This window comes from Neolamprologus brichardi, chromosome 23, assembly GCF_056152115.1.
Source record: "Neolamprologus brichardi isolate AB-2024 chromosome 23, ASM5615211v1, whole genome shotgun sequence".
Taxonomy (NCBI): Eukaryota; Metazoa; Chordata; class Actinopteri; order Cichliformes; family Cichlidae; genus Neolamprologus; species Neolamprologus brichardi.
Window position 1 is genome coordinate 30,883,532 of NC_142125.1, and position 23,113 is coordinate 30,906,644.

At 39.8% G+C, this 23,113-nt stretch overlaps 2 protein-coding genes across 6 annotated transcripts in view; one reads left to right on the forward strand and one right to left on the reverse strand.

Moving 5' to 3' along the window:
* LOC102794563 (sodium channel protein type 2 subunit alpha) overlaps positions 1 to 7,070 on the forward strand; it is a 48,523-nt gene extending 41,453 nt beyond the window's left edge. For all 3 annotated transcript variants that reach the window (XM_087836044.1, XM_087836043.1, XM_087836045.1), the window contains exons 25-27: positions 1,556 to 1,656; positions 1,747 to 2,017; positions 2,121 to 7,070. In XM_087836044.1, coding sequence (XP_087692170.1) covers positions 1,556 to 1,656; positions 1,747 to 2,017; positions 2,121 to 3,313 — 1,565 coding nt within the window. In that variant the 3' untranslated portion in view covers positions 3,314 to 7,070. The remainder of the gene's footprint in view (positions 1 to 1,555; positions 1,657 to 1,746; positions 2,018 to 2,120) is intronic.
* A 2,457-nt stretch (positions 7,071 to 9,527) lies between these two features.
* Positions 9,528 to 20,196, reverse strand: LOC102794085 (uncharacterized). 3 transcript variants are annotated; one of them, XM_006804093.3, is made up of 5 exons: positions 19,784 to 20,196; positions 16,494 to 16,666; positions 15,596 to 15,852; positions 15,182 to 15,478; positions 9,528 to 13,277 (listed from the first exon to the last, which is right to left on the reverse strand). In XM_006804093.3, exons 2-5 carry the CDS (start codon positions 16,639 to 16,641, stop codon positions 12,189 to 12,191), a joined length of 1,791 nt encoding a protein of 596 aa, XP_006804156.2. In that variant the 5' UTR covers positions 16,642 to 16,666; positions 19,784 to 20,196; the 3' UTR covers positions 9,528 to 12,188. The 3 variants fall into 3 exon arrangements, with proteins under 3 accessions (XP_006804156.2, XP_006804155.2, XP_087692797.1); XM_006804092.3 differs by having other exon boundaries at positions 15,167 to 15,478; XM_087836671.1 differs by lacking the exon at positions 19,784 to 20,196 and having other exon boundaries at positions 15,167 to 15,478; positions 16,494 to 16,701.
* Positions 20,197 to 23,113: the final 2,917 nt, after the last annotated feature.

Genomic DNA, 23,113 nt, shown 5'->3' on the forward strand with positions numbered 1-23,113 from the left:
TTATGTTGTCTAGATCAGCGGTCCCCAACCCCCGGGCCTCGGACCAGTACCGGTCCGTGAGTCGTTTGGTACCGGGCCGCGAGAGTTGAGGCTCAGGTGTGAAATGTATGGTTTTCAGGGTTTTTATCGGTTTTAAGCGTTATTTTGTTATCGTTTTTATCGTTTACTCGGTTTTCCTGGGTCTTTTCACGTGTTATGAATAAATTTTCTTTTTTTGGTACCGGTACTAGTTTTATTTTGTTGTATTTATCTGCGACACCTTAAAGGCCGGTCCATGAAAATATTGTCGGGCATAAACCGGTCCGTGGCGCAAAAAAGGTTGGAGACCGCTGGTCTAGATATTATACATCTAGACATGGCTGTGCAAAAATAAAATGATGGATTATTTATTTGGTTTCTGGGTTTATTAAATGTCTCGTGTTACAGCAGCAATGAAATTCAGACTTGTTAAATATGTTGTTGTTGAGTTAACTGCAAGGTGCCACCTTTGTTCTGTGTCTCATTTTTGTTGAGTAAATGTTATAAATGCTAATGTGGGGTTTATTTGTGGACCAAATTATATGGGCTACATTTTCAATTAAGGCAGATATAGAGATTTCTTAGATAACTCACTTATACATCCCTGCAGTGATATTTCTTAGAAAACACGAAATTGTGGATAAAATATAATAGAAGAGCGTGCCTCTCTTGAGCCACAATGCCACCTATTTTTATTAATGTTGACACAAATAGCTTTGGTAGTGCATTACAGTGTCGCTTCTCTTGAAATTGGAACACCAGTAGGAAGCAGTCCTGTGCCACACTGTGCAGAGAGCACACGCAGCCTGGGTACAAAGCAGGGCAAATATAGCTAAGGTAGACCCAGGGCTGTGTTAAAGAAAGCAGTGAGCTACAAAATAATGGTCATCTAAAGCTGCTTCTGTATGCACGAGCAGTGTCGTAGCACGTGCAGTGTGGAAATGTACCCTCCATTGAGCCATGCAGACTAACAAGTAGAACTGACAACACCCGAGAGATTTATGATGGAGAGGACGGGGAGGGGATGGGTCTACATTGACTGTTTCTGCATGATGGCCGGTCTGATTTGACTGACTGAGACATGTTATCGGCTGGTGTGGTACAGTGGCCCCAAAGCATCACACAGATGGTTGTTCTGTGCTGACACCAGCCGCCCCCTGAGATATGTATGCAATCAGTGAGCAGCAATGAGAGTGGGATGTGTATAGTGTGTATGATGCCGAGAGGGAAATTTATATCTTTGATTAATAGAGTGTAGTCCTTTTTTTGGCTGAAATTTAAAGCCTTTAGGAAAGAGTAAAATGATGTACAAAATGTAACAGCAAATGGAATCGCAACAATAAACAAGGAAATATATAAATATAATATAATCATCAAACAAAACACAAATGAGCTAAATTTCCAAAATAATAACAACTAGAATGCTGATTTAAAAAAAAAAACCTGAAAATTAAAACCAGATCCATTTTGGGTTTTTGTTTTGTTTTGTTTTTTCAAAGTATGTGGTTATAACCAAGTTTTTGCTCTCTTTACTTAGGAGGTCAGGACATCTTCATGACTGAAGAACAGAAGAAATACTACAACGCCATGAAGAAGCTGGGGTCCAAGAAGCCGCAGAAACCTATACCTCGACCAACAGTGAGACTCGGACTCCTAGGTCTTTCTAATCAACTGCAAGCAGAGTGAAATGACTCATTTGTTTTCATTCCTTGTCTCTCTTTTTTTCAGAATGCTTTTCAAGGCTGTGTCTTCGACTTCATCACAAAGCAGGCCTTTGACATCGTGATCATGATCCTCATCTGCCTTAACATGGTGACCATGATGGTAGAGACGGATGACCAGACGAAAGAGATGGACCATATCCTGTACTGGATTAATCTGGTCTTCATTGTGCTCTTCACTGGGGAGTGTGTGCTCAAGATGATTTCACTGCGTCACTATTACTTCACCATTGGCTGGAATATTTTTGACTTTGTGGTGGTGATCCTTTCGATTGTAGGTAAGGAGATGTCCTAAAGTTCTTTTCATTTGATGGTGTTTAAAAAAATATAAAAAGTATATCAACACAAAAAAATCCAATGGGGCTTCTTTTTCCTTTGCAGGCATGTTTTTATCTGAAGTTATCGAGAAGTACTTTGTGTCCCCAACACTGTTCCGAGTGATACGATTGGCCAGGATAGGCCGAATCCTCCGCCTTATCAAAGGTGCCAAGGGCATCCGGACGCTTCTCTTTGCCTTGATGATGTCACTCCCTGCCCTGTTCAACATTGGCCTCCTCCTCTTTCTTGTTATGTTTATCTATGCCATTTTTGGCATGTCCAACTTTGCTTATGTCAAGCGGGAGGCAGGAATCGATGACATGTTCAATTTCGAGACCTTTGGGAACAGTATGATCTGTTTGTTTCAGATTACCACCTCAGCTGGGTGGGATGGCCTGCTGGCACCCATACTTAACAAGAGGGACCCTGACTGTGAGAGCCAGCTGGAGCACCCAGGCAACTACTACAAAGGCAATTGCGGCAATCCATCAGTAGGCATCTTCTTCTTTGTCAGCTACATCATCATCTGTTTTCTCATTGTGGTCAACATGTACATTGCTGTCATCCTGGAAAACTTTAGCGTGGCCACTGAGGAGAGCGCCGAGCCACTGAGCGAGGATGACTTTGAGATGTTCTATGAAGTGTGGGAACGCTTTGATCCTGATGCTACGCAGTTTGTGGCGTACAGCAAACTCTCTGACTTTGCAGATGCTCTGGATCCACCTCTACGCATACCCAAGCCTAACATGATTCAGCTCATCTCCATGGACCTGCCCATGGTGAGCGGTGAGCGCATCCACTGCCTCGATATTCTGTTTGCTTTCACTAAAAGAGTTTTGGGTGAAGGCGGTGAAATGGACATGTTGCGCGGACAGATGGAGGACCGCTTTATGGCCTCCAACCCCTCTAAGGTGTCTTACGAGCCCATCACCACCACCTTGCGCCGCAAACAGGAGGAAACGTCTGCTATAATCATCCAGAGAGCCTTCCGGCGCTACATGATCCGCCTGGCCATGAAGAAGGCCTCAGCCCTCTACAAGGAGCAGTTGAAAGAGGGCATGCATGACCCTGACAAAGATGTGATGGTCATCAGCAAGTTCAATGAGAACTCCACGTCAGAGAAAATGGACATGACCCCCTCCACAGCCTCCCCGCCATCATATAACAGTGTGACAAAGTCAGATAAGGACAAATATGAAAAAGAAAATAGGGAAAGAGAAAATAAAGCAAAAGACTTGAAAGACCGAAAGAAATAGACTTCTTAAAAAGGAACAACAACAAAAAAAGAATGCATCAGAGACATGAGGGAACTTTGTTTAAAGCTTATATATATAGGGGATATTTAGATTCACATTTGTGTTGATTGTTCCAACATGAGGAGTCTGTGCCATGTAGGCATGGAATGGGAATGTGGTTATGTCGATATATGGGGAATATGAAAACAAACTATCCAGCAGACACTGCCAGAGTTTGAGTGGGAAACAGAACAGCCTCTCTGCAAAACGCTTGTGATTCTCCTATTGGTTGTTGTTACTGACACACTTGAGTGTACTGTTAAGTTTTCTGTAGCTAGTGCTGCTGCTACTACTATAAATCCAGTGTCTTGAATTTAACAATCGCTGTATCACTTAACAATTGCTCCACATTCTTCAGTGAATTTTCCTTTCCAGTTTCCAGTTTCGTTTTTTAATGCGAAAGAATGTTTTCTACTTTGTTTTGTTTCATTATCGTGAGAATGTGTCCACTGCTTTCACTGTTGTAAAATCACCAAGGGCAGACTAAGTCAACGCTGGAAAATACAACAACCACCTGAAACTTGTACAATGCAGGGTCAATGCCAGAATACTCTTGGTTCATACTGTATACAAAGCTGAAATAACGAACACGCCACTAAAGTGCAATGAACAAACACATTGCATTTACTGATGTACCATCACTGATTGTTGACATCCGTATTGTTCCTATTTCAGTAGAAATTACAAGTCTCCAAATACAGAGAAGCTGAATGTATGCAAGCAAAGGAATGAGACGCATTAAAGGAAACTTGTTCTTTGGGAAATACTCTTGATTGCTCTTTTGTAGAGAGTTTGATGACAAAATTGCTACCACTCCCATTTCCATCTGTGTAGTATAAAGCTAGAGCCAAGGGATTGTTAGCTGAACTGAGCATGAAGGCCAGACTCGGGCTAAAAGTGTCAAACATCTAGATTTTTCTTTGAGAATGTATGTATATATAAAATTGAGGTAATTTTAGCATACTAATAAAATAGCAGCAGAAGCCTTACACAAATTCACGTATGGAATTGATAAAGTCTTCATTGGTAAATTTAACTATAGTCCCATCAAGCCAGAGCACAGTCACTGCAAAAAGGTTCCAGATGATGATGTATAAACCATTAGTTATTCTCACTCATGAAGCTATAACTGCTAACTGCTGTGGTTTAAACAAGTGTGCCTGTCTAGTTTGTGCTTATCGGCATTTTGGATACAACTGTATTCGAGGTGGTGTGCATTAGTCTTGGATTGGCACTGAAATAATAATTGACACTGGTTGGGAACACAGAAAACGATTTGTTTTATTTGGTCATATGTTATTTTAAGGCAAAGTTAACATTGTTTTAGGTGTCTTTGGTCCAAGACTAGGGTTTAATGGGCAGTCCAGTTCCTTGTTTACCACTGGAGGTCAAGGAAACATATTGACACAATTATGAATGGTTTCACAGCTGCCAATCCCAAGCCTAATCAAATATGACAGTTTATGTTAGCACATAAGGCTAATTAGCTTTTTTTTACCCCCTGTTTTTTTACGACGAATACTATAATATAGTTTTTATAATGGATCATCTTGGATAATGTTAAAGGCTTCTGGAATAATGTCAGTGTCAGGTTAGGATTAAAATATTCTAAATGACAACAGCTGGAACCCTCATGTTCACGATGGGTGTCATCTTAGTTTTATGCAAACCTCTTCATATAAAGTGTTACTGAACATTGTTGACCTCCCTGATTACAGTCTTCATGCTAAGTTAAGCACAGTTCATTAGTTTTTGTTTTTACCTCTCCATAATATTACTTTATTAGTAAATGATAAAGTTAAGTCCTGGTTTTATCCCTTTTCCTCTACACATTCTCTACACCTGTTAGTTCCTATCCCTACTTACATGTTGAGACGCTGGTTCAACCCCATATGTCGTTTCACTAGCTGGGCCCACGTCCTCATTTTAGGTTTGGCAGCGTTTTTAGTAGATTAAGGCGAATGGCTTAATTAAGAATTGAGCTACGGTTTGGGGAAGGCCTCGATGGGGACTGGCGGCAACTCCCAGGCCTGGCAGATCCCCATGTGAAGAAGTGAAAGACTTGGAAAAAAGGGTGGAGCACAAAAACGAGAAGGAACAGCTTGTAGAACTGGAGAGTCATAAATAGATAAGACCCGAAAGGGGCGTGTTTGGAGGGGTGGTCCCGCTCCTGAAATTCAGATAATTTATCTCCAAAATGCTAATGTAAAAACTTGGGTTTGAATCTGCCCTGGGTCATTTGCTCTGCCTCTTCCTCTGCTCTCTTATCGTCTGCACTGTCCTTCCATAATAAAAACTACAAATCCCCCTAACAAACTTCCATGGTTTAAATAAGCTAATTAGCTTCAAGCGTCACATTTGGCTAATGTACAGATATAAGAGTGGTAATAATCTTCTCACTGGCTCTGGCAGTGAAGCAAATAAGCACATTTTTGCAAAACGCATCTTTGAGAATAACACTCAAACCTGCTCGTCTCACAGCGCAGTGTCTTTCACATACGTTTGTCGTCCTCCCTTTATCCTCCACCCCACTTCCTCCCAGAACTCCTTATGTAATGAAATATTCTAAAAAGATCTTTCTAACTGCTGTCAAGCTAGAACATTACAATATATCACATTAAAGGTTGGTTATAATATCACAGATGTTTGTATGCCATTCATGTTTAAATTGAGCGTGTGATTTAATGTAGTGGTTTGGTTTGTAAATATTATAGATATTTGGGCTCACATTATGCATCACACATTTGATGTATAAGATGAAGCACATTTTATCCCCACTGCTATGTAATACCACGTGTGACGGTCACATTTGTGTGTGCGAGACAAAGGGCGAGTGTGTCTGTATATTTGTATATGTTTATCTATGTAAGAAAGGGACTGCGTGAATGTAGGCATCTATCTCTTTATGTGAGCGAGTGTGTCTGTGTGCATTAGGGTCTGCAGGTTGCTTATATGCTATCGATTATAAATAACATTTTCACTGTAGATATGAGTGCATTTTTCCAGTCTTTGACGTTGATTTACATTTTTCTAGAAGAGGTTTTTTTTTCATTCTGCACTGTAACCTTTGACAATATAAAAGATGGACGTAACTACTGTGACATCAACTCAACAGTTTCCAAAGTTGTGATTTGAAGCTTTGAGATGAACGTTTCCACTGTTGCAGCCTTGGTTGCAAGAAATTGGATGTGATGACAAACGGGTGGGTCTGACTATGACACTGCTTGCTCATTGGCTACTGACTGGTAATTGACAATTTAACTGATGAGATGTTTTGAAACATGGTATGAGAAAGTTTTAAAAAATTAATTCATTTTTATTTACCCAAATCGAGCGACTAAGATAATGAACTCAGCGACAAAGTGTTTACAGAGCTCAAGAAAGAGCCCTTCACGGGACAGGAAGTGTTTTTTGCAACCGCAGCTATCGTCATCTGGTGGCCTTCAGATAGAATACAGGTTTTTAGGCACTTCCACATTGGCTTCATTTTTTCTGACCAGGAAGCTATGTCCATCTTTTTTATTGTCTATGACTGTAACACATGATGAAACACATGTATGGTCCCCATATCTGTAGATACAAACCATGAAGCAATCAGTAGCCATCTTTCATTGCGCTTGTAGTGTTTTAGTGAACTGCATGCAAGAAGTGACTACTGTCCGCTCATATGGTAATATAATTTCAAAGCCAAAAGAATAAAGGACATATTTTTTGTAAATGCTTGTTTATTTTCTCCACTTCCTTCCTTGTCTTTTCTTTCAGGGTCTAAAAGTTTGCTCATTTGTGTGTGCCATCAGCTCTTTGATCTGTGATCTGAACCTGAAGTATGATTGCATTACAGGTTTAACAGGATCTTTCATGTGATTCAAGTACATGTTACACCTGACTGTATCGATTTGCAAAATGTGACAAGTGACTTTTTTTTGTTATAACCAAAGATGTGGCAACTACAAAGTAAACACCTAGATTTTCAAAATAAAACCTGTTTTGGGAAGCATATTTTGCATGCACGACACATTCATTTGGAGGCTAGAATGAAGATGGAAAGAGTTAAGTGGCTCAGCATATTTAACAGGCTTAAATAGAGACGTTGCTCCTGAGGTGACAATTTGTCTTCAGCTTAAGTAATCTGTGTTGAATGTAGACAACTGGGACTCTTGAAAATATTCTCTTAGCAGTTCACATTTTAAAGTCTTAGAAAGTACTTATTAAATACAGTATTGTGCAATGGTAGTTTGCCACCACTCATTTCTTTATATTTGGTTAGTAAAATAGCATTTTTTTGGAAATAAGTAAGCAAGTTATAATGAGCTTGAAGGGTTATTTAGTTTGACAGCACAGGTTGAATTCTCTTAGGCTTCTCTGGGCTCCAGTTCACTTAAGACACATCTTTCAGATACTATTAGATACTCATGTGTAGTCGATAGTTTGTTTGTTTTTTTTAGGCCTGCCACTTTTTCTTTTGTCCTCCACTTGTCCATTTTCCCCAGTTTTTATCAGGATCACACACCTTCTGATTTATGCCAAATGTTTTGCCAAATAGCTCTTTGAGAATCACCTTGTTGGTGCAAAAAAATCTATTTTATGTGTGCAAAACTGTGATATCTCTGGCATTTCTTTTGTAGAGTCAACTAAAGAAAGTGGAACAAATTACATGTTTTTCATGACAGGCTGCTATTAACTTTAAGAAAGTGCCTAAAATTGGTTTGTCAGTTATACGTAGACACAATACTGGTTCACACTTTGAACCTATTATTCATAGGTCAGTGTTAAGTGGCATAGCAACGAAAAGGGCTTCCTCTGAAGAGGGGCAGATACAAGGACTGCACTGAAAATGAGTGAAAAAGCAGCAAATACCCAAAGAAAAACTTTGAGAGATGTTCAGAAAGCCTGGGTTACTGCTAGTTTATAAAAACTATGAAGTTGATCATATCATTCACTTCTTTCATATCAATAGACTTCCTTTATTGATGTGTTCTATTCATCCCTTACATACATTTTTCTGGTAGTTACTTTAAACCTTTAGCTAAAAGTAACAAATAAATTAATTAGGGTAAAGCTTTTATTTTCTAGTTTTTATGCAGTCTAAATCCCCAAAGCTGTAGCTTTGATTCAGACTTAATCCAGATCCAACACTTAAAATTGCTGGTGTATGAATAGCCTCTCTTTTGTTGTGAATTGCTTGCATAGTGATTCCCAACCACACAACAGTGTCTTCCCCACATTATGCAGAATCAAGTACTACTGAAACCAGATCCACACAGACGTGTTTAAGAAGGAAAATCTTGTGCTGGAACCCACAGGAAGAAGAGGTGAAGAGCTGAGACAACCCCCACCCAGCAACCCCCTCCAGTGCTTTGCTGCTCTCTGCTTCTCCCTGCCTGTTGCCTAGCAACCTAACATCACAGCTCCCTTGCCTGTGATTGATCAGCAGTCTCTGGGCTTGCTTACCCATAATACCTTGCTGGCAAATAGACAAGCAGTCACCCCCTCCTTCAACCCTCAGCACACGTTAAATTATATTAGAAATGGGAGAAGTCACATGGTGGCCTTGTTCCAGCTCAGATCCAGTGTATTGTTCTCATCATTGTCGGAGGATCACGAAGGACTGCCAAATGTTTGTTTAGCCTCAACTTTACACAGCACCTGCTGCAGGTGTTGTGTGTGCAGCAAGCCATGAAAATATTTCTATACATGAATAGACTGGCCAATAATACAGAACTTCCTCTTTCTCCTGTCTGAGCTCAGCCTCACCCATAGAAGGTGTCAGTGAGTTGCTGGCTCACCACTGCTCTCTAGAGGTCCACTGGAAGAACTGGTGGGGTGTATTAAAGAAAACGAATTGCATGCATGATGACACAGCACTTAGTCAGACTGTTGTCTAAATGGAAAAGCACAGATGTGTGCTGACATCTAAATGTCCAGATTAACTTTACAGATCTTTTTTTCAGCTATCACTGCAGAAAAAATTAGTTCACCTCGTGTTTTTCACGTTGACAAGGAACAAAGGTTCTTGGCTTTCATGTCCAGATATATCAGCAGCATGCCAAGTGAAATAAATAGATGCCACCTGCTGGCAGCATTACATAATTACATAATTTAAATTAGATTTTATGAACTTTTTGAGTGTACAAAAGACAGAGCACAATTAATAAAGTACTCTTAAACTACAGTGGGTGTTAAAATTGATTTATTCACACTTTCATGAAAATGTGCATTGTGTAAAAAGGAAGATACAGAACACGTGGCCCCCAGTTTTTGACAGTATTGATTATTCTCACTGGAAAAAAGCAGAAGTAGTTTCATCACTGATGTTCACAATTATCACTGTAAACTAATAAGTAATGCACAGACAGACCATTCTCTAATCTAAATATATGCTCTTTTAAGAGCTTAACTTAATGGTGAACATTTTGTGATAGTTTTAGGGGTGAGACATGTACAGTATATTAGCAGTGTATAGCAGTGCTTTGAACAAAATACTAAGATCAGCATGGTAACATGTCAGCACTGCTAACATGCTGATGTTTAGCAGTTAGGCTATGTAATGTTTGTTATCTTCATTTGGTTTCTTAGCATGCTAACATTTGCAAAATAGCACAAAATACAAATCAGAGTTGGTGGTAATGAAGATATCGGACCATATTACATGTCTTCTCATAAGCTGTTTGCTCATTTTCTCTCTGTTGGCATGTCTTTGACTATTTTGTACAGTCAAAACAAATGCCTGCTGTAGCTGTTTGAGTTGTGAGGGTTGACTGTTATAGTAATCTTAAGATCTCTAATGAAAACCACAAAAAAGCTTTGTAAAGTTAAGCTGAACTACAGAATGAATAAATAATTCAAGATTCAATATAAAAAAAAATCGTCCTAACTGTGGCAGGGGACCTTCCTGCAATGTAACACACGCCTACATAGTTTGCTTTTTAGGATCTTTGCACTTAAAATTATGGGCGGACTTGCCATAGGCTCCATTGCCTTGTACAGTACCACACTCAAGGACAGCTGTACCCCCTTAAATATGCCCAGGCACAGCACAGAGCGATCATACTGGCAATCAGGGTAGGAATAGCCTTGTGTTATTATGCACTACTAGCGGTTGTGTGCATATGCACCTTTAGTCTTGGTAATTTAGAGAACAAAGCTTTCTAATAGATGTTTAAAGCTGCAAAAGCCTGACCAAACAGTAGCTGAAAGTGAACGGTCACAAGATGTAAAACAGTTTCCTGGTCTAAAGTCACATGTGCTTGTGCCTGTGACCATACCCAGCCCTTTGGCAAGCTGCAAACACTCCTACAAGTTGTTCTAGGTATGCTAACATGGGAAGATCAACTCTCATGTTTCTCACTTGACAGATGATAAACTTCTTCGGTAAGCCGACCACATGCGATACAGACGGAATTGAACAATCATTACCATCAACAATAAGATGGTGGCACAACACAAAAACCTCCAAAACAAAACAAGCACCTCCAAATCTAATTTTGACTTGTCATAGATGCCAGTCACAACCAGAATGACCAACATGCGGTAATGACCAAAGACTGTACAACAAGCCATAAACTGTATGCTATATAGTTACAGGTACAGAAACACTGATTGATTGATTGACTGGGTGATAAAGATGAACTTTTTCCTAAATTTTTATACTCTTTAGTCCAAGTTGACGTTCCTAGAACAGTTTAGAGACAACGTGAACTCAAATTTTACAGTGCTGTGAAAAAAAGAGTATTTGCCCTCTTCCTTATTTCTTTAGTTGCCACTGGGGTTTTTGTTTTTTGCATATTTGTCACACTTGCATGTTTCAGTTCATCAAACAAATTTTAATATTAGACAGAGATAAGCTAGTAGAGATCAGAGTAAATTAAATGTCAATTATTTAAATGATGATTTCATTTATTAGGATTAAAAAAAGCTATTCAAGCTTACTTGGTACCATGTGAAAAAATAATTGCGTCCTAAACCTAAAAACTGGTTGTGCCGCCCTCTGCAGCAAGAACTGCACTCACACATTTGCACTAACTGGCAATGAGTCTTTCACGTTGCTGTGGAGAAATTCAGACTTGCTTTTCTTTGCAGAATTGTTTGAATTCAGCAACAGTGAATGGTTTTTTGAGCATTTAAGCTCATGCCAAAGCACCTCAATCACTCCTCAGCACCTCAGCGACTCCAAAAACATTATTTGGGGATTTTTATTTAGCCATTCAGAGTTTTTACTGATGTGTTTTGGATCTTTGTCCTGCAGTATAACCCGAGTGAGCCTCAGGCCACAAACGGATGGCCAGATATTTAGGATTTTTGGAGAAGTCGTCAAGGTCCGGAAGCAGCAAGAAGGCCCAAACCATCACTCTACCAGTACCATGTTTGTCAGATAGTATGATGTTCTTTCTATAACATGCTGTGTTATTTTTATGTAATAGGACTCAAACCTCCAACAATTTCAACTTTGGTCTTGTCAGCCCACAAATCACCAATCACGTGGTTCACCAAGATGTTTATTGGCAAATTCCAATGTCTTTTTGGTTAGCGATGATTTTCTCGTTGGAACTATCTCACAGATGCCATCTTTGCATTACTGTCTTTCTTATTGTTGACAATAGAGACCTGGATACCTTTTTCCCCTTAATAACTGAAACGATAATTTTTAAACTTCATTGTTTATTTACTGATGTCTGAAAAATGTGAAGAAGACAAATGTTCACAGCACTGTACCATCTATCTGTCTTGTTCTGTGTCAAATACGTGACTCATTCTGTCTTTGAAAGTGCGTTTATCATAAATAAAGCAAACTTCAATTCTTGACCGCATATTTCCACATGTTAACTGATCTCTCTTTTCAGACACTCTTTGATGATGTCATTTGACCATGTGTCTGCGGTCCTGTTTCCTCCTGTGCAGGCTCTGCTCTCTCCTCCCCTGTCTGCTCCTCAGACTCAGCAGGATGCTCAGCCTGAGTGTCATGACAGTCTGGATTGTTCCAGAGGTCTGTTGAATGAGGTTGTTCATCAACTACACCAGCAGGGGCAGTGTTAGCATCACGCGTCTCTACATGTGAGCAAGTTTGGAGTGGCAGGGACTCTGAGAAATGGCGAGGAGTGCTGTGCTGCTCTGTTTGGCAGTGGAGTTCTGTGTTTAGTTCTAATGCAGACTCTACTGTGGGGAGCGTGGGTGTGCTGCTGACATTTTCACTGTGGAAAGCAGGCGTGTCGCTCACAGAGCTGTTTCTTTGATAGTGCTGCATGGGTGGAGTGGTGTGGAAGAGGTTACTGAGGTTCATGAGTGTGCTGTTAGAGTAACTCATCACAGAAGGAAGTGGAACAGAGTAGGGTGCAGGATTTGTTCCATGTAGTGAACAATCCCAGTCTTCCTCCTCATCGTCTTCTTCTCCTTCTTCCTCCTCCTCCTCCTCTTCTTCCTCATCATCTTCCTCATCCTCCTCATCTTCTTCTCCCTCCTCAGGGTCAATTGTTTCCAAGCTGTGTGTGCTGCAGTCCGACAGCCCACTGCAAACACTGCTGCCATCTTCATCATAAGCTTCATCTTCTTCTTCCTCATCGTCATCTTCTTCCTCTTCTCCCTCCTCCACCTCTTCTTCCCCTTCTTCCTCATCCAGATGTGACTCAGTGTCACCTGTGTTCTGAAGCTGCATGATGTGAATGTGTTGCGTGCTGCTCATCAGTGGAAACTGCAGGTTTGGCTGCTGCTGCTGCTGCTGGACCAAGGTGGAGTCTCCGTGGTAACTGTTGCCATTGGTTACAAGCTGCTCTGGCTGCTGATAGTGCTCCTCGCGGCTCTTCTCCAGCTCCAGCTTCATGATAGTGTGCAGGAAGTGGGTGCGCACCCGGACCGGGTTGAACTCCAGGCGTCCCGTGGTATTGCTGCAGCCTTCCTTGGTGCAGCCACAAGGGAAGGACATGCGATCCACCTACAGACAGAGTGATACACAGTGCAGAACACAAGCAAATTAAAGTGAGCTGCCAATCAAAGCTGATCATGCATGAAGAGAAACAGCAGATTCTACTCAGAGTGTTATTAATATCATTAAACAAGAGCGTGCAGCCAAACTTTGTGAAGCCAGAACACCTTAATCACTCAAGATTTACTTCTATGTGTCTGAAAAAAAGACTACCATGCCTAAAGCTCCAGATCTTTTTGTATGAATTCAGTAATGCATAACACAAAATAACATTGCTGCTGTTCTAAGATTCTGAAGGACGGGGCTTTAAAACGTCCATCTGAGCATGCACAGACTGTACATAAAAGATGGACACCGTGACAGCTCTCTGCCACTGGTCCCAGTTTTGTAGCCTAAAGCATTTTGATCAGCATCATCTCAGTTTTTTATCATGTGATGTCACAAATGTGGGGTAGATGTGACAGTGAAACGGTGGACAATGCACATTCATACTTTAGCGATGCATCAGTCATAGAGTTGGCTGTTGGTAAAGCATAACTTTATTTTTCTTCAGGACACAAATAAAAACATCCTGTAGAAAATAAATATCTAGTTCTATTCAGTAAGACTTGAAATCAGCAACTTGCAACCACAAACTCATCAGAAGAGTGTTCACTGAAAACATGAACCAAGCGAACAAGGGACTTCTTACACTTTGACTTCTATACGACTAGCTGAAAGTGATCTGAAAGAATGTGTCATCCAGGGAAGGACTTTGTTTTGAAGTTGTTTTGCTTTGCATGTTTGCTGTGTTTTGCTGTGTTTCTATGTGGAGTGTTTTATTCTTATGATTTTATTGCATGTTTTTATTGTATATATTAACTTGTCCCGGTGAGACTCCGCCCACTTCTAATCACTAATTGGATGCACCTGGGAGGGCACCGAGATGAATAAGAGGGCCTGGCAGACCACAGAGAGGAGGCATGAGAGACAGAGCCGGAGAGATGGTGGAGTAGATGGTGGCAGGCGGCGGCGTTGGTGCAGGTTGGTGTGGGTTGGTGTGCAGTACGTGCGTAGAGAGGCAGAGGGAGCTGTGCTGCTGTTGGAATAGCTGGATGCCAGAGGACGCTACGGTGGGGAATTAGTTGGCAGCGAGACAGCGCCCTACCTCCCACGGGCAGACCACAGTGCTGGCGTGACACAGAAAAGCGGCGGGCAGAGTTAGGAGCTATGCCCATTTCCGGTGTAAGTCCCACGACATATCGTGCTGCAGTAACCCGACTCACTAGAAAGAACAGTGACTGTCACTGCCCCTCTTCTGGAGTGGAGAGACAGACGGGACGGCTGGTGACGCCGCCGGGCTTTTCCTTGCCCCGCTCCGATTTCCTGGATTTTAACGTTGTGGCTGACGACACCGGACTTTCAATGTTTATGTTTTATTAGTTTTTATTGTGTTCTCCCTGGCCACAGTTGTTTTAATTCATTTTAAAATTATAACTGTTTTTGTATAATAAATTATATTTTAGTGATACAGTTTTTATATAGTTCTATTCCCTTGGCGGCTCCACTGCTCCGTCCGTTTTTTGGAGGGTTTCCTTCCTTAGAATAACACCTGTTAATCCACCATTACAAATGCAGGTATAAACGGCAATGAAATGGCACCAGAGACTTTTCAAATAATTCTTAAAAATAACTGCTTAAATAAGTAACTTGTGAAATTTGAAAATGGTTACAGACTTGTTCTAGAGTCTGTACCCTGCCTCTCACGGTTTTTGGGATAGACACCAGGACTCTAAACTGGAAAACTGATGGATGGGTGGAAACTTGTATGCCAATTTATGCAATGAAAATAGCCAAATTTAACATTTTACTGCACAGACAGACATTGACAACATTTTAGTATTATAGCTGGGCCTCACCACAGTTCCATTTACCTGGCACTTAATGCCGGCCAGGCTGCAAGCACAGGTCTCGGGATCACATATTCCCTGGCAGCGACACCCACACTCCTCCCGGGACATGCGCAGGGCACGCAATTCATGCTTTTCTTCCACATCAATGCGACGGACACCAGAGGCACGGAGAAGAGTACGGCGCCTTCTAGTAGTCAGAGGCTGGAGGAAAAAGTAATCGTCCACCTCTGTGTTGTCCACATCCAGGTCATCTTCGGAAATGTCATCGATTGTGAGTGTATCTGCTTCCAAAGATGACACAGTACCATTCTTGGTCAGCTGGAGGATAGGAAAACAAATAGAAACAAACAAATTAAGACTGAACCATGGATGTTAGCCCACACAGAAATTATAACCCCTGGGATAAATAAGGATTCACCGAGTCCTTGTACTGACTTTGAGTTTGATTGCATTAAGTTTCTCCTCTTTCAGATGGTCCCTCAACATCTTCCGGTGGCTCCGTTTCTGTTCCATGGCAAACTCCCTGAGAGTGAATTGTCTCACCCCACTGTGACGTGGTGACATCCCCAGGGTGCTGCCTCCCTGTGTGGGTACACTGGTAAAACCCTGCCGCCGGTTGAAATAGTAGACTGTGACGCTTTCAAAGTGCACATTATGACCTCGTAGTCGCTTTGACTGCTGCTGGATGGAGGCTAAGATTAAAACCGAGAGGGTTGACAGTTACTAAATCAAAAAACAAACCAAAAAAACTCCAAAAGATTTGTTGATAGAGGCGCTACTAAATGCTAGTTAAAGCATAACTTTTGCCAACAGGTTTCCATGACTAACGCTTTAAACAGAGTTTAAATATCTTATCATGTGACTGTAGGCTTTAAACAAGGGCATATTAAAGTGTAATGTAACAGTATAACAAATACAGAAAAAGCCATACTGACCAGGCTATACACACTAATTGCCTTTATTCCCCTTTGTTTCTTTTTCTATTTTTGTAATATTAAGCAAGGCAACCTTGATGTAGCAACAAAACTACTTATACTTTTGTGGTTATATGCTGGAGTGAACATAAGAAAAAGTGGTCCCAAACTTGATCCTTGCGGGACTCCACACCAGATGAAAGTATATGACTCCCTTCTTAGTTTAAACATAAAATGGTAAAGAGGACGTAAACCAATTGAGATAAAACGTTGTTTTCTTTACTCATAAATAAAATTGTCACCACATATATCAGGTTTAAAGTAGAGGATTAAAGGAGTCAGCAAATTGCAGATCACAACAGCAATTTCACTTTGTTAAATGAACACAAAACAGAAGTCATGAGGTAGTGATGTCTTACCATCCAGCAAGCTGGAGGGGACAGAATGGTTGAGGCTGTCACTGCTGTTACCACTGTCACTGCAGGATACCTCATCATCATCAGACCCTTGCACTGACAAATAAGGGGCGGGGTCATCATCAAGCTTCCTCTTCAGGATCCCACTCATCTTGTGGTTCCTCCAACTGGTTAGACTTGAGCAAAGCACATTTAAATTTATAGAAGACATCAATTTAATTTGTACTGGACATGGAAATTATTTGTATTTTCAAACACACAAGCAAACTTGTTTTCATGGAGTCCTTTCATTAAAAATTGACCTATTAAGCTAACTTGTCAGTCATTTACAATTCAACAGATTTTTTTCTGCAGTTTTCACAAAGCTCATTCATTCCATTTTCCCCTGGAATATTTTTAATCTAATTTTATATCTTCGGCAAGATGAAATATAGACAACATAACCCAATATACTACATTAACGTGTAATAAAATAAAATATTTACATTAACGATGGTTCATATAGGTATTATATGTGAACTAAGTTGCTTATAGTGGCAAAAAAACTGAGAATTTGCTCTAGCTTTGCATCTCCCCTAAGGGCTTTTCAGTGTTTTAGTATTTTTCACCTTTGCCCTGGAAGACTGAAACTGATATATAAGATGGCAATATGATGATATATTGTGTTTCCACTGTCCTTAATATAGCAACATTTTACAAACATACAAGTTTTTTCCAGCATCTCATGCAAAATTATTACATTGAAATAACATGGCAATGGTCATTCCTGTAGAAATTAAAAGCACCCTACACACTGTGTCCTCTGCTCTTTCACAGAAAAAATGCCCATTTCATGCATTTCTAATTTGCCAAAGCCTAAACTGCAAACTATAACTCCTGTAAAACTTAAGTTGCTATTAGTATTTCGACAGGACTGGTGGACTGTTACAAAACACCTGTGAATTTTTCTTCTCCAGTAAGTAACTAATAAATATATTGTCAAGTATGGAGGGTTTTTTTATTTCTTTGAGAGCTCATTTGTGCTATAACTTTGAACATTTCATAATTTCATAATCTGTTTGTTCATAGTGCAGTTCTACATGTCAAATGTGACTAATTTATTGTGATGAAAAAACAATTTCTGCTCATATTTGCTTTTTAATATAATTTATTTCTTTTCTTCTTGTAAAGCCAGGGCACAAAATTAGTCGACTTCATGTATCTTCATCATTGAACGATTATGACATCTAGACTGATCAAATTTACTTCGCTCTTTAATGATCTTGTATTTCTTTTTACAGTTTTTTCAAATACAGTTGGCTAGTAACTGGTCATCTCTTTCTTATGTTTACTTTATTTATTTATAATTGCTTCTTTGTAAACAGACAAAATTGGTTTTCTGCCATCGGGACCCCCTGCGCAATATGTATGAAATACTAAGTATTCTGTGGAGTTTAAATTTTGTTACTTAAACTTGAAACTACAAAAATAAAATCCTCTCATAGAAAAACTTACATTTATTCAGCTTGTTTTTAAGGCAGTCGGCTTGGATGTTTCTTTTTAGTAATGTCAACTAATTAGAATTTACAGACACAACTGTCACACATTTAGTGATGAAGGCTAATGGGACTAAAGGCAGCAGTGAGCGAGCATAATGATACTTCAGTATTTCAGTACAAGTGGATTATCGTTGCACCAAAAAAACTCAACAAAGCTTTGATGAGTTTTGTTTACAAGTATGCTAGGTTTTCTTGACAAGCGGAGGTCATCATACAGAACAGGTCCATCACCATGTTCATAATAATGCTGGAAATGCTGTTTTTTTGTTTGGTTTTTTTTGTTTTGTTTTAACAAATTGAATCCTTTCTTTCCAATGGCCATGTTCAAACCAGGTCAGGTAGCACCATTCATTCATGTTTGACTTGTTTTGGACAAAAGAATACTTTCCTCAACAAACCAAGAAGACGAGAACTTCTTGTCCAATGAGATATTAGGCAGCATGGTAGTGCATTAGTTATGTTTTGCATAAATAGTGCTTTGCTCTATGTGGCTGTAGGTGTGGGCATGCATTACATTATATACATTAAAAGTACTGCATGAATATGAGTTAAAAAGGTAAATGCACATTGAAGTATAACACCAGAAAAGGGTGACATAAATCCCCGTCTTTTCCATTCATTGACAGTGACAGATATCTTGGGTCTGTGATATCTTTGATACTATGAAATGGACACAGTACTGCTTAATTATAAAGAACATAATACAAAATGTTGTACTGAACAATGTAAATAAACAAAGCAAGGAACAACGATTTTAGATTTCACCAATGTAAAACCTACATTTTAAACCTGCTAAGCTGGGCTCATTAAATATTTTTTTTCAAGAAATCCAGTCTAGTTATTTGGCTGCCTTATGCAGAAACTGTCTCCCCACCACTGGGTGTTTTCCAGTAACCTTGCCAAATTCTGTGATACCTCAAAAATGGGGAGAATTTTTCACAGATGATGTGTTGAGCTCATTAAAATTTTAATGAACTGATATTCCTTTTCATACTGGTTGATTCTATAGGAAATTGAAAGTACACCAACTCTCGAGGGAGATAAGAGGTTATTTTACACACTATGAGTTCTCCCCCACATACTGGAAGCGCAGCTAATCAGGAGAGGGGTGTCTTTAGGCAGCCTTGTGGACTTTTGACAGTTGATGGTTACATTTGAAATTCATGAAGATTGTTGAGCTGACTGCTTGGACTGATGCTGGATTCCATCATATACGACATAGCTTAATGCTAGGCCAAGCTTTCCCTTGCTGACAGACATTGTCTCCCTTCCCTTACAACCTGCTGCTATTCAGTTTTTGTTTTCTGTGACTTCTCCTGTATTCCCTCATTCCTCACTATTCTCTTCCCTCATGGTATCATAAAATGGTCCAATTTCCATCTCCAGGCTCCCACGTATGCTTCTGTCCTCTTACTTTCAGAAAGAACACCAATGAAATCAAAGATTTGTAATAGAAGACAGCGTGACATGTTTCTGTATATTTGATGCCACAGAAGGTTTTTCTTTCACCTTAACATCTGTGGTTGAGATCTGACAGTACACACACACACATGCACACACATCTAAAAGCCTGCTCAAACATCTGCATGTAAGCGCATCCTCCCACTCTCCATACATGTCCACATCCCAGTCCCTGACATGGGAATTCTTATTGACAAATGTAAATCAGCATTATCCTGTAATGTGAAAGCTCACAGAGCCTGTGATGTTTGATACTATAAAGGCTTTTTGTGAGTCTGTATGACTGTCACTGACCTGTTTCCTTAGCTTGCCTTTGGTTTCCAGGAAGTCCTCTTTGACTCTCTCCTCTGCATCACACAGTATTCACCAGCAGCAGCCAAACATCCCCATGTGTCGTGATGATGCAGGGAGCGTTGCCATGATGCCAGCTCTCTCTCTTTCTTTTTTTAAAGCAGCTTCTGGCACTATTGTGCAGCACTGAGCACCTCTGTTTCTATCGCTATCTTATGCCTTCTTTCTTTCCGCATTCATTCTATATGCTCATACTCTGAGGTCCCTCACTGCCTGATTCTCTTCTGCTTCTGCTCACCCCTTTCCTCTCTCTCCCTCGCTTTCACCCTCTCTCTCTTTCTCTCTCTCTCCTCACAAATACTTGTTAGCTTGGTGCTGCTGCCGGCTGGAAGCACTGGAGCTTGACTGAGGTGAAGCAAGCCCTATGAGATCACAGAGAGAAAGGAGGAGTAGTAGATGTGGTGGTGGGTGTGATGGAGTGGGGGTTGAACATGGAGGTTGTGCTATGTGAAATACCTCCTATTATTCTTCAGCAGAATTTTTGATGTAAAAGTACATACATTAAATTTTGCTGCTACTGCACAAAGTGATATCAGGTTGGCTACCTACTATCTGAAATGTATACATTTGCTGGAGTAGTTAGAATGAAAATGCGATGTGCGTTTTGCTTTGTGTCATTTCTTGTTTTTGTTTCTAAAGCCCATTTGACTTACAATATGATAACGAGATCTGAGGATTTAAGAGGAAAAACAAGATTTTTGAAAGAGATGTTGATTTCAATGAGACTTTGACTTTTAAAATAATGTAATTTTAGTTGACATGGTAATATATATAGCATATAATGTATCTTTCTGTCACTAAGAAACTAAATTGTTGATGGAAATAACATTTTTACCTTGCTAACAGAGCCATATGTTTTTCCTATGCTAAAAGTATTGTGAGCATTGGAACAACAGTGTACAGAGAACACACTCATAAAGGTTAGGGATGATCTTATGGACAACAGTGGACTGATCTCTGTTCGTGTTCTGTTAGACCTCAGTGTATCTCTCAAAGTCATTGCACTGCAGTGGTTTGAATCATATAAATATCCAGTTTGCACATGTAAGTGGGGAGTCTTAGTCACACACTAAGGCTAATTATGGAGTTCCACAGGGTTTTGTGCTAAGACCAGTTCTATTTACATTATTCAGTATTATTAAAAGCCATAGCATTTGCAGAAGATACACAGCTTTATCTATTCATGAAGCCAGATGCCACAGACCAACTGGTTAAACTACAGAAGTGTCTTAAACATGTTAAGGCTTGGATGACTTCTAATTTGCTGCTTCTAAATTTGGATAAAACAAAGACTATTATACTCGAAAAATCTTTCAACAAAAGGGTGTCTAATAGGATACACTGGATAGCATTTCCTTGGCTTCCAGTAAGACTGTGAGGAATCTTGGAGTCATGCTGTTGCTCTAAAATTTAGGTTGTAATTTTTATTAATCAAGTACTAGTAGGTACTACAAAAATTGACAATAGCTAGTTTTAGAGCAAAGTAGAAACCTATTATACTGTATTTGATACTGTACCCTTTTTTCAGAAAGGAGACACAAAATTCTACTTGGAGCATGTTTATGTAATTTACATGCAGGTATCTTTAGGGTATTTTAGGGGAAAGGGAACACAACTGATTACCAGAGGTGTGGGCTGTATTGGAGTATCATAACCTCCCCTTCTTACATTATAATTACAGACTTTGGGCCTCAGAGCAATTTTGGCAACTTGTCAGGTGAATCAGAGGGGAAAAGCAGTGCTCTGCTCAAACTATATAAAATGGGGATGGGTACTGCTGGCTTCAGCTGAGTCATTAATCAGACGGTGGAAGGTGTGTCAGTATCTCACTGTCACAACTTCTGTAAAAGAAGCAGACTCTCTTAATTAGGGGAAAGACTAGGACATCACTGGAATACAGTCACTGTTAAAGGAAAAATAGCTCCTTGTTAGCAGAGATGTGCACAGATTTCCTTAAAACTCTAAATGTTTTAGGACTGTCTTGGTTGACACATCTCTGCATAGGGGTTTGGGTCGGGGACTCTGGATTAGCAGGCTTGAGTAAATGGGGTTCCCCTTTTTAGGAAAGGCCATAGGGTGTGTTCACATTGCATGAAAGATGGATAGATTAGGTGTTGGCAAATGATTTACAAACAATTATTAAGTCGAAATGTCTAATAGATAAACTTCCATTGTTAGTGAACCTGTTAACTGTAACTTCTAACTATATAGTGTATTCTCACTTTATTCGGTGAAATCATGCACAAGCACAAAATGCCTGGGCAGAGTACAGAGGAGAAAACTGAAAGGGTTTTTTTGTTGACTAGTGCTACTGTGACTGCCTACCATGTTAGCAATTATCCAGCAAATTGCAGCTGTTTAGCAAACATCCCTTTACACAGTCTCTCAGTATAGATATATTCAACCCATGAGTAAATTCACTCAATTAGTAAGTAGAAATGTCACACCATTGCCTTTTTAAACCAGTTTATATTGTACCTTACATAGTGCTTTGGAAAATACACATTATAATACATGCCAGTTGCTTTTGAAAAATATGATTAACTACCCAACCCCTTCCCCACAAGTCCCTAAACATAGTTGCTATAGCAATGCCAGACTTTGAATGGAAAAATATCAGGAATAAAGCTAGAGCCTCAGCCTTGAGTTTGAGCACACAGCCAGGGAGCGAGTTAAAATGATTCTGTTTCATCAGTCGAAGGGGAAACAGTATGGATTCATACAGAAACCTATTCTTTAAATTAGCTTTACAATATTATGACCTGGTTGATAATTATGGATGAATTTTAATGAGTGCATTTAAGGAAGGTGTGTAAAAATCGTAAACATGAATGAATAAAATGATCTGTCAGTTGGAAGATAATTGCACTGCATTATGTGATCGAATAGCTGATTATCTCTCACCACGAGCCAGTCTGATAATTAGTTTAAAGTGTGATTAAAAAGTGTGGGAGTTTGACATCAGTCAGGCTGTTTTTTGTATAGTTTCTTGTTTTAAACCAAAAGTGCACATTACAATACACTATCAAACACTTTGCATGAATTAATGTGCATGTTTTGCATGCGTGCAGTTAAAACTAATAATACGTTAAATACTAATAATTAAAACTAATAATAATAAGGTGTCATTTTTTAAATATATTTATGTGAGAAACTAATACATGACCTGCACTGGTTGTTCCAGACGAATATTTCTTTTGGTTTTGTGTCCTGAATTGCCCTATTTTCTCTTGGCAAGGATAGAGTGGTAATGTGCGGGAGAGACAGAGTGAT